Source organism: Paralichthys olivaceus, chromosome 1 (genome assembly GCF_024713975.1).
Source record: "Paralichthys olivaceus isolate ysfri-2021 chromosome 1, ASM2471397v2, whole genome shotgun sequence".
In the NCBI taxonomy this organism is placed as follows: domain Eukaryota; kingdom Metazoa; phylum Chordata; class Actinopteri; order Pleuronectiformes; family Paralichthyidae; genus Paralichthys; species Paralichthys olivaceus.
In genome coordinates, this window is record NC_091093.1 from 1,820,994 (window position 1) to 1,836,307 (window position 15,314).

Genomic DNA, 15,314 nt, shown 5'->3' on the forward strand with positions numbered 1-15,314 from the left:
AAATATATCCATGGGTTCACTCACAGAGCAAGTACACAGTGGTGACACAGAAGCTACCAGGAATATGGTCTAACAAACATCAACTCACTGATGAGATAAGACAGAAAAATAAACCTAATCATGTAAAGTAATTCTCCGGAGTCACTTCAAAGACATGGATTAAAAAACAATTAAATGGCTGTTAGGCAACAGACCAACTTAGGTCAGTCAGTGATTATATTATGAAAATATAAACATAACATCTACCCAGGAAGTTGCTGAGCAAACTTATTCGTCTGAATTTGTGTATTTTATCAGCTCTTTAGGCAATAATATTTTGCATAATTTGTTGACTGAGATAATGTATATTTTCATTTGGAGCTATAACAATATTGAAATTGTATTCTTTTCTGTTTTAATAACTCTGAAAGTAAGTCAAACTTTTTTGACAAATATTGAGTAGAGTCCATGCTGATCACTCTGACCTGGCATAGAGAGCATGTTAAGCATGTAAGTTCTGGCAGCAGTATTACCTGACCTGAGTTGAGGTCAGGCCCGTTTCTTTGCTAGGCTCTCCAGTCAACATATCAGAATCTGTGATACTTAAACAAATGAGAGCAGACTCTCAATCGAGAGTGTCATAGTGTGTATTTAAGTAGGTAAATATCTACATGTGCCTAAAGCATTCCTCAGAAAACAATTCATCAGTTCATCAACATTCAGTCATATGAGCTGAATCTGCCCTGTGGCCTGCTTTATGTTATACCTCTCTCACATTCAGCTCTGTAAACTCCTCCCCTCTTACTCACCCCTTCATCCTTCTCTAACTCAAGTCCTGTCTCCAAGAGGTTCTCCTCAAACTCCTCTCGCCTGAAGCGCTTGTCATCCTCATGATAGTCTGTCCGTTGCTCCTGGGCGGCAATTTCCGGGTCCTCCTTTGGCTGCAGTGGGGCTCGGCTGCTTCTCATACTCAGGCTGCGGCGAAGCCTTCGGACGAAGTTGTTGTCACCAAAGTTGGATGACCTTCGCTTGACGCTGCTGGGCTTCTGGATGTGGTATGCCAACACATAGTCCACCCGGCGCCGCCCATCAGAAAAGTATGGGGCGAGCTGCGGGTATAGGGGCGAGCTATGATCCGCATAAAGATTTTTCATCGGCTAGAAGCAAGACAGAAACAGGGAATACAGATTACTATAAACTTTATAGTATATAGTTTTATATTATTTCCCATAAATAAAGAATAGGTTGACAAAATACTATTAATTTCAAAAGTCTCTGTAAAGTTTATAATATGAGGTGAAATGGGTCACACATCATTTAGAGGGTGATCGCTAAATGAGCAGTCACTTTCTAAGGAATCTGTCTAGAATCTTACAAACAACACACACACACACACACACATACACACTCGCTGTACTCTGCCGCTCTGTCTTCAGTAAATGTACTTTCCCTAATTTCTATTTCTCTCTGAAATTTTATAATCATGTCAGAGCCATTCTCCCCAAAACTACTGTATTATTTTAACTCCTTTATTCCTATTATCTGACCTTTATTCCAACCACAATTTATGTAGTTACTCAAATATGACTGCTTTTGACACTGCTGTCTATGAGAGTAGGTATTTAGTTTAGTTTAATTTTCATAGCACTGCCATACAAGCCTAAAGCCAGTCAGATTTACCTTCAGCCTCAGCATACCCTCAGGTTCAGCTTTCATATTTACTCCGATTAAATGGCTGAAACACCTGATGACTCCCAGGTACAACTAAAGATTATGATTTTCATTATAGTACCCTGTCTGACAGAGTTCAAATATAATGTTCCTGATCCTGAAGAGTGTGAAGCACTTTATAACCTTGTTTAGATAAGTGCTATAAAGTTGCAACTTAAACATGATGATATGTTTTGGCAAATAGAAGGTTTAGGAATAGTTTGCTTGGTAAATATCCAAAAATATTTCACTACACCTAAATCTAAAAAATGTGGCTTAAGATTTTAAGTTCATTTATAACAATATAAGACTAATCAAATTGGATTGAAAGTGACCAAACAAGCCAACAGCTGTCATGAGATTAAGATTTAAATGCTGCATAAAAATATGTGACTTAGTCTCAACCTCTTCAGATGCAGTGACGATAAGAACAATTGCACATGTCAAAACTGTTCTTACTTTGACAGAAATTATTGAGTTAATGTATGCCTAATCACTCGGTTAGAAGCTGACTGTTAAATCTGTATTCTGTCTTCAGTCCCAACCACATGTAGTATAAAGGATTCAAGCGTTGGTCTCCAATGTCATTATCTTGCACCTCCCCATTCTCCACCCTCTCCTCTATAACAGGAGTGGCCTTTGTGGACTGGAAAACACAGTTATGTTTCTTCCAAAATATCCAGGGTAAATCCTCTGGTGGTATATAAACACACTTTTCCGGACACATTTGAAGAAATGTAGCCCTTTCTTTGATATTGAAAGAGAGGTCAGGGGTCAATAAAACATTTTAGAGCTTAGAAACATCCCGTCTCAAAACAAGTACATGCATTTGTAATGTCTACACTGGACTATAATTCTTTACTAGCAGGATGTCCCAGGAAGTCTGTGAAAAGCCTCCAGTTGGTCCAAAATACTGCAGCACGAGTACTGACAGGAACTAGAAGGAGAGATCATATTACTCATGTTTAAGCTTTTTTACATTGGTTCCCTGCAAAATTCAGAATAGAATAGATTCAAAATCCTGCTCCTCACATACAGAGCATTTAATAATCAACCTCCATTATACATTTAAAAACTCATAGCACCGTATTTTACCATTAGATCACTTTGCTCACTACTCTTATTTGTGGTTCCTGTCGAAGAGTAGAACAGGAGGTGGAACCTTCAGCTAACAGGTTCCCAACATAATCCCTTATTAAAACCTTATATTCTTCAATCGCACTAAAAAGACACAGCCGGATAGTGATACTTTGTGGTAATTGTATTAACAGTGCTACTAATATGAGACCTATACATTGCAGAAGATCTATGGTGCCTCGTACTGAGGACAATTGGTGGTGCTGCGGAGGAAAATGTGCACCAATAGAAACACAAGAGGAGTTGCTGTATGTCGGCGAATTTCACAGCTGCCAGTTTCTTTGGGATGTAGTGGATCTACAGAGGACAGAGCTCAAGGATACACGAAGGCTTAGGGCCACATGCAGTATGAACAGAGGAGTGCTCGAGACATAGTTCAGGATCCTGAGAGGAACAGTCTCTGGGGTGTTTCTACTAAAGTGACCACTCAAAAGACGGAAGAAAGTACATACTGTACATGAGTTCAAAACAGCCTTAAACACAGCAGATATCCAAAGGCTGTTTACATGGTGATGAAGGCACAATCACATGGAAACACATGTTGAGAAGGTGGCCGTCACAAACTCTGGTAGAATGAAGGTGAATTGCCGCCTGGGACATAGATCAGCAACTATTATTGAAAAAGTAACACTGCACTGAAATGAAAAGCTTTTCCTCCGTACAGCAACCAAGACACTGTACTGCAGCAATTTGTGTTTCTGTGTGTGTACTGTATATGGCCCACAGTCTCATCCCCACCACACACACACACACACACACACATACACACACACTTTGAAATTCAGCCCTCTCTCAACAGGAAGTAGTCATAGCTGGAAAGGTCAGAGGTTGCTTCTCGGAGGGCGCATGAGGATGTGGTGGTGTATGCATCATCCACCAATAAGAACTCTTTTCTCACCAAGCTACTGGGAAAGGAGGTTCTCTCCTCTGGGCTTCCACATGCACACAACCACCCCCGCACACACACACACACAGCCATAAGCACTAGGCTGAGACAACCCAGCAGTTTTCCAGTCAATAATGTTTTTCATAGCAGCAGTGAGCTACATGTGACAGCTGGAACAGTTTTTTTTGCATGTTGACGGTTGAACTCACAACTGCAGAAATCTGAATTCCATAACCAGCAAAAGCTGGGCCAATAGTGACTCTGGTCCGAATAGACAAACGACTAAAGATAACTGATATTCTTCCTTCCCTCTGGTGGGTTTTACACTGATGAGAGCTGTAAAAACGCTAATCATATCAGCTTATACATTTATGAGGTGGTAGCCTGCAAACCAGGACAAACCAGCTGATGTTTATTTGTTCTCACCACATGGTCCTCTTCCACAGATTCCCATCAGCCCTGAAACTGGCCAGCCAATCACAACATTTTAAACTAAAATGTCACAATGACTGACAAAAGAGCACCCAATGGGAGCATTGCTAAAAGATTCGTTATTCAAACCAAGATGGCTGTGACTGATGTGGACGGGTCTGTTTTGTCCTCTATCAAATCTGTATTAAACAAACTGGACATGTGTTTTTCTCAGACAAAAGAATAACTGCACACTATGAGCTGTTTTCAATGTTCCTGTAACTACTGTGTCACATGTTTCGTTGCCCTGATTGGTTGCTCTGCTCTGTGTATGTTGATAACTCTCTCTGGAAATCAACTAAAAGATCCCAGAAATAGATATGGTGAACATGTTTGTTAACACATTATCGCATTCTGCAGATTTTGGGTCCACCTGAGGATAAAGTTCAACAGTCACTCTTCTAGCTGTGCTGCCAAACCAATGTATTCGGTGTGTGTTTGTAACTATGAGAAACTAATTTCACATGAGATGTAGTCACATAAACCATTGATTCTATAAAACAAATTAATCTATGCAGCAGCATGAACTCTCCTCATTTTGATCATGCCATTATCTCTCCTCTAGCACCACACTCAGGACAAAATGTCAGCTAAAATATCTCAAATTTAACAGGCATAACAATGAAATTTGCAGAGCACATCAAATTCTTCCATGGAGACAAATAATTTTGATTTGAATGATGTGTGAAATGAACTTTCCTCTAGCACGTGCCTCATAAACTTAAATATTTGGAATGACTGTTGAAATTGCTGCAAAAATAGTGACATCAGTGTCTGGTTTATTTTCTCTCATAGCACCTATGTATTGTGAGATCTAATTAACATTGCAACTAATAAAGTCCTTTTTCATTCTGCTCACTGTTCTTCAGTGCTTTTTCCTTTTGTTGGTTGTCATGATCATGGGGAATCTGTTTGATCTGAGTGTTGCTGAACTGGAGAAATATCCTTCAGCTCAGGTTGTACTTTAAAGTGGCCCTGTTATGCTAATTTCCAGCTCTATATTTGAGGACTCCACTAGTGAAGCTCTGCATGATTCACAGTTCAAAAAGTCGTTAATTCTCTCAGACTGCTTGTTACGCCGCCTCTCAGTTGAGCATCTGAAATAGCTGATATTAGATCAGGCCTCCTTTAGAGACCTCTTTAAAAGTCCACTTTCTTCTGACTGGACCAAACATGCAGAAGCCTGCTGAGGGGCATTGGACCCAGCACGTGTGATCACCACCTTACCAATATAGAGGTTGTGAAAGCAAATGGTAAAACAAATTAACTTGTGACTAAAACTAAGTAAAAAAACTGGAAAAGACAACTTGTCAACTCCAAACACACTGATCCATTTTTGTCACAAAACATGTAAAACAGATAACTTCCTGTTCCCCTGACACTGGGTGATTATAACAGCAAATGCAAACCCTGTAGTGATCACAACTTTTTAAATACAAATAGTACATCTTATGAATGCTGAACAACTGACAAAGCAGAAAAATGCTGCTGAAACTGAACTACGTGTGGTGGTCTGTTGGCTCTTTGAAATGATCTGTGAGTTACTTTGAATAATGCCCACTGGCCACAGTCCATTTTCATAAAAAAGCAACCTTGCATGCGAATGAGAAGTGAACACAGTTGATCAATACCTTGAACACAATAGGACAGTCACAAATCACAATGCAGATGTTAGGTAGAGGCAGTATGTTGACCTGTTTATGCTGCTGACCTTATATTACTTCTCATTGCACAACAAAGCAGTCAAATTCAATGAGTAATCACTAACAATGGGAGCTTTCTTTAGGAAATCATTGTAGTTATATGTTTTACCACATCATTGTGTAAGCAGCTTCACTAATTGCTGTGTATGTGTTGTATCAGCACAATCAATTTTGTATTTTAAAGAACCCTTTTCTTTTACACCCTGGATATAAATAAAAATTCTTCTTAAAGAAAAACTGCAGCTCTGGATATACTCATAGGCAGAGAGGTAAAATGGTTCAAATGTATAAAGTGCTTTACAGTACAGTCTGCCATTCACCCAATCACACAATGCATCCATTAGCAGCACTTTTTGTGTTCTATGAGGGGAAATTCGGGGTTCAGCAACTTGCCCAAAGACATTATTTTCTATGCCTGATGCACCAGAACACATATAACACAGGTACCCTAAAATGTCAAGGCACCTCACAAGCAACTTAATACAATTACAGTTATTCAAGATCACCCTTGTTTCCATGACCACCTGGATTACAATAAATTACGTTCCATTTAGCTGACGCTTTTATCCAAAGGGAATTACAAGGATAGAGGCACTGCTTCAGAAATTAAGATACAATGGATTTTACAGCAGGGTATGAGGTTGTAAATACTTACTTACTCTTTAAGAAAACAAAATCAGCAATTTAAATATAAATTCACTTCAGGTGAAAATGAATTGTTGGATATACTGACATCCTCTGATACTGATAGGTCTCAAAGGTTCTATAAATGTGGATAGCATGCCTGTGTCCAGATTTGAGTCATGGTTCGGTGGAGTGTAAAACTTTATGCAAAATGCATAAATAAAATCAGGCACTAACCATTTTAAAGCAAATTATATGTTTCAGCAAAGGGGAACAAACCAAAACACTAACTTCCTGTTGTTTTTACTGTTTGTCATCTCACACAGTATCTTTCGCTCTCCCTCCACACCCCCCTAAGGAGATGCTGTTTTCAAACCTATGCTCCACAACACACACCATAACCCAGCACCACTAAAATAAATGGTTGGACGAACAAATGCCCTGTATTGGTAGCAGAAAGGAAGAAATGGGGATTTCCAACACTATCTGATCATCATACAGACTATCAGCCTCAAACATACAATTTGGAAGAAGAATAAATTGTTATTAATATGGATGTAGTGTCTTACTATGGACTCGCTGCTCCTGGCATTGGTGTTAACAAAGTCCATATCTAGGTTCTTCTCCTCGCCAGGGACAGGCCAGTAGCTGTCAGTCCTCCTCATCATGGTGGGCTCCTCCTGTGATGGGCTGCCTGAGTGATCACTAACCAGTGGAGGAGAACCTGTGAGAAGAACAGGGAGAACTGCCATTAGAGTGTGTTATTTTTTGAAGACATGGTAGAAACATCATTTCTCCAAATCTGCATATGTCAAAGGTATGGTCATGGATGCATTATGATAAAGGAGGCCCCTGAGCCTCCACCATTCTCTTACATCTTGTATCATCTTGTGTTATTGTAAATTGTTTGGTGAATGGTTTGTATTTACACAGAACTTTTCTAGTCTTGATGACAGTTTGCCATTCACCCATTCACACACACATTCATACAGTGCATCTATTAGCAGCACTTTTTTTGTGTTCTATGAGGGGCAATTCAGGGTTCAGCATCTTGCCCAAGGACACTTGACCATGCAGATTGGGAAGACTGGGATCTAACTGCTGACTTTCTGGTTGGGAGACGACTGCTCTAAATCTTAGCCACAGGCGCCGTGCAGGTGAAGCAGAACTTTCAGGAGCTGTTGTTGGCTCAAACTGTGTCTTAATAATCATACTGTGTCATAATAATCATACTATGTCATAATAATAATTGAGGCATTAGCCAACAGACTTAAAACAGACATATTTACATTAATCTGCCCAACAGGATTCCTAATAAGGCATGTACTCTTCACCAACTTGTGCCATATATTCAACCTCATCATTCTCAACAGTCATTTCAGAAGTTTTCGATCTTGCTTCAACGTTCTCAAACATTCGTGATTATTCCATAAATTGGCCCAAATCTAAAACTTTCACTCTGTGAGGATGTCTGGAAGACTGCATCAAAAAAAAGTCCTCTGACACAGCAGGTAATATAAAAACATTGGTATTTCAGACCTATTCCTTCTGAATTACTACAAAAACGTATTGAAGATCTCACAACTTGCCCATCTCACTGGAAGAAAAGCTGCAATTGAGAGTATCTTTGTCTCTATGAGCCCGGTCCAACCTGCATTACATTGGTTTAACACTTTTGACTCCTTCATAACTACTATTTATACCGTTTTACAGAAAACATTAGAAATCACAAATAGAATGATCCACCCTGTCGAGCCACAGCAGCCCCAAACTTCAGATACTACCACCTATTAAATCTTCAGTATATAGATTTTGTTTCCATCAGACACAACAATCGGAACACCCCTGGCTGGATATAGAACAATAACTGTAAAGGACTGTAATTATGAGTACTCCCATCCCTTACTCAACTGTTTCAATAAAAACATACATAGTCGTGACTCTGACTGTGGAAATGCAACCACATCACTGCACCATATCTAATATTCTTGTCATGACTGAGCTGAGTTTCTGGATTTTTGTTGGACTCCTTAGTTTATGGACATTTACCTTGGTTTTCTTTGTGTTTGGATTTGGTTGTGTTTCACCTGTGTAACTCTCCTGCCTCCCTTGTGTATATAAGTCTCTGTGCTTCCCTTTGTCTTTGTCAGTTCGTCTTTTTGTCATGTTGTCTGTGTTCCGTATCGGCTGTGTTTGTGCCAGCTCTTTTTCTTTGTGTTTCCTTGTTAAGTATTTATTTGGCATTCAATGTTTGGGCCCAACCTTATCCATAAGAACCTTTAAAATAAAAGAGATTTTCGTTTTTTCACCTGGACTTGACATCTGAATTTGGATCCACCTGATCATCACATCACAACAATTCTCCACATTCAAAGAAACTAAACTATTAAACCAAATCTGTTGCAAACTGGAATTTCAGATCAGTTCTTAAAAAAGGCCTGTTTTTCACAATATGTACCACTAACACTCCAAAAATATTCACTTCTAATTAAACAGACATCTATCTCCCACAACCTGTTGAAGACTGGAAAAAGGATCTGGCTATTACCATAGATAGATATCAACTCCTGGATGCAAACCAGCAATAACAGACGTAAGAAGTAAGATATTCCATACAAAATTCTACACAAAGTGAACTTCGCTCATAAACAATACCATCTGCATACAGTTAGTGATTTTTCAGTGAGAAAGGAAAGTTGATAAACGTATTTATGATTGTAATAATTAAATATAAGATGGCTCCTGATCAGAGAGTGAGGGAGAGCATGCGGAGCATCAGGAGACCCATTATACAGGTACATATGAGGATGACTTCTTTTATATAATGGGGCCAGTGGGATACATGTAGAACAGAGGGATAAAGAAAATGATGGATGCTGTGGACAGTGATACCATATTAATTAAGACATGAAACTCTGGATGAATTACAGTAGAAAGTGCAAAAACATATATAGCCATATAAAAAGTGAAAAACTAAAAACACCATCAGTGTGCATGAAGGAGTGGTTGCCATCAAGTCTAGAGGTTATGCACATGACTCAATACTCAACATACTGAATAGTGGTGAGGCACTTTGCCAAAAGCCATTTTATCATCATCATCCCTTCACTACATAATATAACTTAATTGGAAGCCACGCTCAATGCTGCACTTGTGACACTCTACCATTAACAGTATATGGCTGTCACCAAATATACTGATAGATGCCCTGCTCACTCACAGGTTGTATTGTACTACGAGACATCCCTTTCAAAAAGTCTTCAAAAAGAGAATACTGTTTCTGTGCAGTCATCCAGCTGTCAAGGGTTCAGTGTCATCACTAAATGAGCTGAGGCTACCTGAGTATTATCTCAGTAAAGATGTATGACCCAAACAAACAGGACTATAGGTAAGGAGTTGCATGTTGACGTTAAGCTGACGGACCTGCCATGAGGACTTCAACTCTTATCGTCCATAATACATAATACAGTATTATGGTTTTTAGCAGTTTTTTAAAGTGAGGTCAAAAATGATTACCTCTTTATTGTTCATGAGTGGTGACCTTACTCTGGTTGGCTAAAAAGTCCATGCAAGCTTTTTACTCCAAATAAATATCTGACAGAGATGGTGAGTCTCTGTTAGATTGTACAGTTACAGTTCAATGACATACTCAAGGTGTATGCAGTGAAAACAACGTACAGATAAATGAGGAGAGGCAGACAGGAACACTGAAAAAGGTCTCATGCATGAAACAGGAATGTAAACAGAGGTAAAAAAAAAAGGACCTGGTGGAAATGTTCGGTAAATGTATTGGGTACAGTAATGAAGGAAATGAGTTAATTGTCCATGCAGGAAAGATGAAAAACCAAAAACCTTAAATGTATTACAATCAAACATTTGTGTAACTGTCTTGTTTGGAACATTATTACCTTCACCAATGAGCTCATATTTTCATTGCCATCTGTCTGCCTGTCTGCCTGCCAGCCTGCCTTTTTGTTTGTCTGTGACATACGGCGTAAGCCTTGGTGGAGCTATGTGCTCTCAGAGCCCCGTTCTAGTGTCAGTATTGTTTTTGCATTGCTGATCTACAGTGAACCATGAGAGAACAGATAGGGTTTTTAGATTCTGCAACTCAGAATACCTGAAGCAGACTTGATGTAACACGTCTAGCATGGCATGGCAAGTTTGACTTTGTACAGTACATCAGCCTTCTTCTGTACCGTGTGCCTTTTTGTGTGATTTATTTGGGTATATAGTATTCTGTGTACTTTAGTAAATTATTATGAATAGTATATATTTAATTTGGGCATTTGAAGCAACTAGATCAATGCCATTCGTTGACTGGCACTACTACAGGAAATCTTGGAACATCTTGAACCTCTTGCTTTTCACAGGAGTATTTCAATTAAAATACATAATTTTGATCAATTATGTATCATAAAATCAAATGCTCTGATTTGGCGTTTTGTTATAGAGATTAAGATTTCTATTTTTGGTCCCAAACACAGCATGCAACATGCAAACATGGGGAAATTTGATCTCTCTGTATTTAACCCATCTGTGTGAACGCACACACGGAACACAATCCAATCGGGGGGTTTGGTGCCTGAGTTCCATCCATGCCTGACTTGAACCGGCCACCCTCTGGTTCCTAAGCCAAGTCGCTATGGACTGCGCTACTCCCTAGGAGGGTGGTTCCATAACACCACCCTGCCATAGACCTGATAACATCTGCCAAATATCTTGGCACAGAGTCTAGACAGGCAGCACCAAGCATGCACTTTGGATTTACTTTCACAACACAAGATGTTTTCAGTGTAAATCAGCAACAGGTTGGTTCACTGTTGGTTCGTCTGAAATTTGAATCTGTCTTTGTACACATTTTACTATTTATACCGATTTAAATATGCAAAATGAGTTTGTAAGTATGGTAACAGGTTTGGAAATGTACAATTTTCCCAAAGACCATGGAATGCTCATTGGTTTCTAATGAGCTAGATAATAAGAGCACAGATTAAACAGACATCCAGTGAAGATAACACCTCCATGTAAAAAACTAGAATAATAATTAGCTTGTTGCCTTGAGAACAAGTAGGCACAATAATGTTTAAAAAGAAGAAGAAGAAATCTTGCGCCTGAAAAATATTCAGCTGACAAATTGTATTTGCCTGCCACATTGTTACACTGTGTGGCTCAAAGCAGAATAAAGTATGTAATGTGTTAACTCTGAGAGTGGTGTGAACCATCATTCAGCTAGAGTTTCTGAGAAATACTGTATCACCTTCTTCAGAGAAAAAGTTACACATGTTAGTTATCTGCCAGGACAGTACAGGGACAACTAATAAGGACAACTAATGGATTTATTATCAAAAATGACAGTTCACTCATTATCTGCTAAGAACTTAAGTACTCTTATGTTGTTGATGTGCTCTTCTTCACGCAGCAGCTGGGTGAAGGATCTCTTGCTTGTCATTCTCTCTGTGGTTTCTGTGGGTTTTAGTTTTTCCTTACTCTTTTTGAGGATTAAGGGCAGATAATGTCACACATTGTTAAGCCCTATGAGGCTACATTTGATGTGTTGCTATAGGCTATATAAATAAAACTTTTGTGATTGATGGATTGAGTTGCATTCTCCTTTGGAAGCAGCTCTTCCCACCTCAAGGCCCTCAAGAGGCAGATCAATCTGTCCACTGACTGCAGAGAGCCAGACTGATATTCCATCATTTAACTCTTGGTAGACAGTGAACTAACCCATTCTACCGCATGTCAAAAAATATGAACTACGCCTCTTAAGCTTAGGGGGGAAACTCTTTTACTTAGGGTACGTTTTTTGGTCATGGATTGTCCTTACATTCTTCACATTTTCCATGAGGTCAGGTTGGAAACAGAAGAGCAACAGTGTCAAAGGAAACAAATGTCTTGAAATCTTAACTATCTTATTTGGAATAGTAAGCCAACATTAAATGGGAAAATGTCAATGCTGTGCAGACACGTTTAAATGACCACAATTTTTTAAATAGTCAGACTCAACAGCATCTTAATGTAAAAACAATTTGAAGACCTCCAGGTAGCACTGGCATCTTGAACACCACATAGGTTTCTGTATCAGTAAATCAACAACTGCAGTTCACCCAAATCATCCAGAGGGAATGTAAGGTCAGCTCTGACAGATGTAAACTGAAGATAACACATGCGAGGCTTTTTCTCTCCAGCTACGCTGTATACGTCTCAACGCGCGCGCAACCAGATCATCATCATCATCGTATTCCTGCATCTCTGACAAAATGTAGAAAGAAATGTTTGCGGGAATATGGCACTCTTACCGGGCTCCTCTGCACCACCGTGGTGAATCAAGCGCCCCACCGTCTCACCTCCATCATCCTGTCGCTCCATTGGGTTTAAAAGGCGCACAGAGTCCTAATGAGACCCGCACCACATCTACTGTGCCGTCGCTCTCTGTAACAGCATGTATCCCTCCGTGAGCCTCGTCACTTCACAGCCGCTGTTGCGTGGAAACGCTGGACAGAGAGCTACCACTTGTTCATTCTTACAGAGACCTGATGGACTGCTGTCAAAGTCTGTCCTGGCGAGTCCAAATGAAGCGAATGGACCTCCAGATATAACTGATGTAAATGAAATGAATACACAAGCTACTTCAGGTCTGAATGAATCTGCCTCCGTGACATTATGTGTCAGCGTGACACTGTACTATGCTAAAACACATCTGCGTGTGTGTGGGTACGTGCTCTGTTTGAGCCCCTCTCACAGAGCAGAGAGAACGCGCAGGGACGCGCAGCAGGAATTGTGCGAAAACGCTCGAGACTGATGCTGGATTCAAATGTTCCGGGAAAAGAGGGAACGAGGGCCGATTATTCCAACAAGATGATCACGTTAAGTTATTTGTTCTTACACAATTAAATGTAAAGGGGGCATTGCCCGCTTCATATCAGCTTGTTGTTCAGCAGTGCAAATAATAGCATATGAAACATATTTTACCAAAAGGTACAGAGCTGTGTTTGGTATCCTCTTATACATGTTTACATTTTTCATCTAAATAGTTTCGGGTGATCATTAAGTAACTTGTTCTGTTTTGGGGTAGATTATTGGTCTGTCCAGTTCGTACCTAGCATAGATCAGCATTTTCCAAATTGTAATTATCGTGCAGTATTTAAAAAAACCCAATTAGATTGTTTAAATCTGTTTTTCTGTTCTAGCTATATTGGTGGAGCAACAAAATACTTTTTGTTTCTCCTTGTTAATTTGCCCAATGTGAACCAACATTATAAATGTTGCCGTCAGTTATATTAGTAGATATTTGTACACAAATGTGTTATCAATAGCCAAATGTTTTCCCTTGTGTTTCAATAAAAGGCTGTCATGTCTGGCTCAGGATGAATTGTTAGACAATTGCTAAAAATGTATTCACTGTGCAAAAGATGGATTCTTTTTCATCCAGGTGGAAAGAAGAGTGTGTGGAGAAGCTGGTAAAACACTGGGAAACATTCCCCAAGGTTTCTTGAAGATCACCTGGTATTTACTCAGCTCTGTGTCTTGAATGGCATGATCTCCAGTGACACATAAGCACTAACTGTGGCTATAGAGAAAATGCTTTACACAGAGTACAACATCTACCCTTTCATTTGCACGCATACAACGCTACAAAGCAGCGGGGGGACATAGGCATTAGAGGAACTTGATATAGTTCTGTTATTTCCTATAAAACCTGAATGCAGCATTGTTCTCTGGCTCCAGCATCAGTGCGCCAGCTGGTGCTGCCCACTCGCGCCAGGGTCTTCCAGTAGGCGCGAGGTGATCAGAGCGCACGAGTACGTGTTGTAGTGTCGCACATAGAGAGATCACCTCTGAGCGAACAGCAGACTGAAGAGCGCACTCAAAAGATCATCTTCACCCTTCACATGATCTAAGTGACCGACACGAAAGAACAGCCCCTCTTCCCTTCTCTACCAGTCTCCAGGGAGCCTGTTTGCTGCCAGCAGCGATCAGCTATTTGTGCGCAACTGTGTTGTAGCCCAACCTGCTCACCAGCCACCGGTTGTGAACTCTGCTATTCAACGGGCAGCCAAGATAATCCCATCACTTTACAGATACAGCCGCCGTTCAATGTTGGTTCAATGGATGAAAAGAGAATAAATGACAGCAGGTTTCTGACTGATATAAAGCCATATAATATGAAATACAGGATATTTACCTTTCCTCCAGAATTACAGAGAAGCCGTTCGGGTAGACGGTAAAAAGAAACAATTGCTGGTACTGGCAAGGTAACACTTCCCACTCACCTGAATGAGACGGGGCAGAGGAGGAAGTGCTTCTGGCCTCCTCAGGTACAGTCTCTCCTCCCACTCACACAGCAGCTCTGGGACTACATGTCGTCAGTGGGGGTTTATGCAACGTGACAATAAAGACTTGGGAGTGCTGATTGAGTGAAGAGACAACTCAGCTTAAATTAAAACGCATACATCCTGTATGATTCAGAAGTGTACACCAACCTTTTATTTATGGAAGGTGATCTGAGATCTGCATTTATATCTTACCTTTATTAAAGGTAAATGATTCAGTCTGGTAGACAGGGAGTCTCCCCAGATGAGACAGGCATTTCCAACCAGCATGTGTGGACTTGTCGGGAAGTCCTCAAGATATGAAACAAGACCTCACCTCTAAACTTACTCTGAGGTCTTGCAGAGTAACACAATTCAATGAAAAGCACTGAGATACCACTTTTATATTTTATGTTCCTTTCTATCATACATACAGCACATTGTCATGTGCTGTTCCATTCAAATGTCTCAACGTGTGACTTTACATAT

The 15,314-nt window shown here is 40.0% G+C and overlaps 1 protein-coding gene across 3 annotated transcripts in view; it reads right to left on the minus strand.

Moving 5' to 3' along the window:
• Positions 1-14,876, minus strand: part of ano1a (anoctamin 1, calcium activated chloride channel a) — a 49,975-nt gene extending 35,099 nt beyond the window's left edge. The window contains exons 1-3 of one of the 3 annotated variants that reach the window (XM_069518785.1): positions 14,787-14,876; positions 7,080-7,234; positions 789-1,136 (exon numbers count right to left, since the gene is read on the minus strand). In XM_069518785.1, the coding sequence (XP_069374886.1) occupies positions 789-1,136; positions 7,080-7,178 (447 nt within the window). In that variant the 5' untranslated portion in view covers positions 7,179-7,234; positions 14,787-14,876. Of the gene's footprint in view, positions 1-788; positions 1,137-7,079; positions 7,235-12,812; positions 13,246-14,698 lie in introns of those variants that run through there. The other 2 variants (XM_069518278.1, XM_069517882.1) reach the window with 2 other exon arrangements.
• Positions 14,877-15,314: the final 438 nt, after the last annotated feature.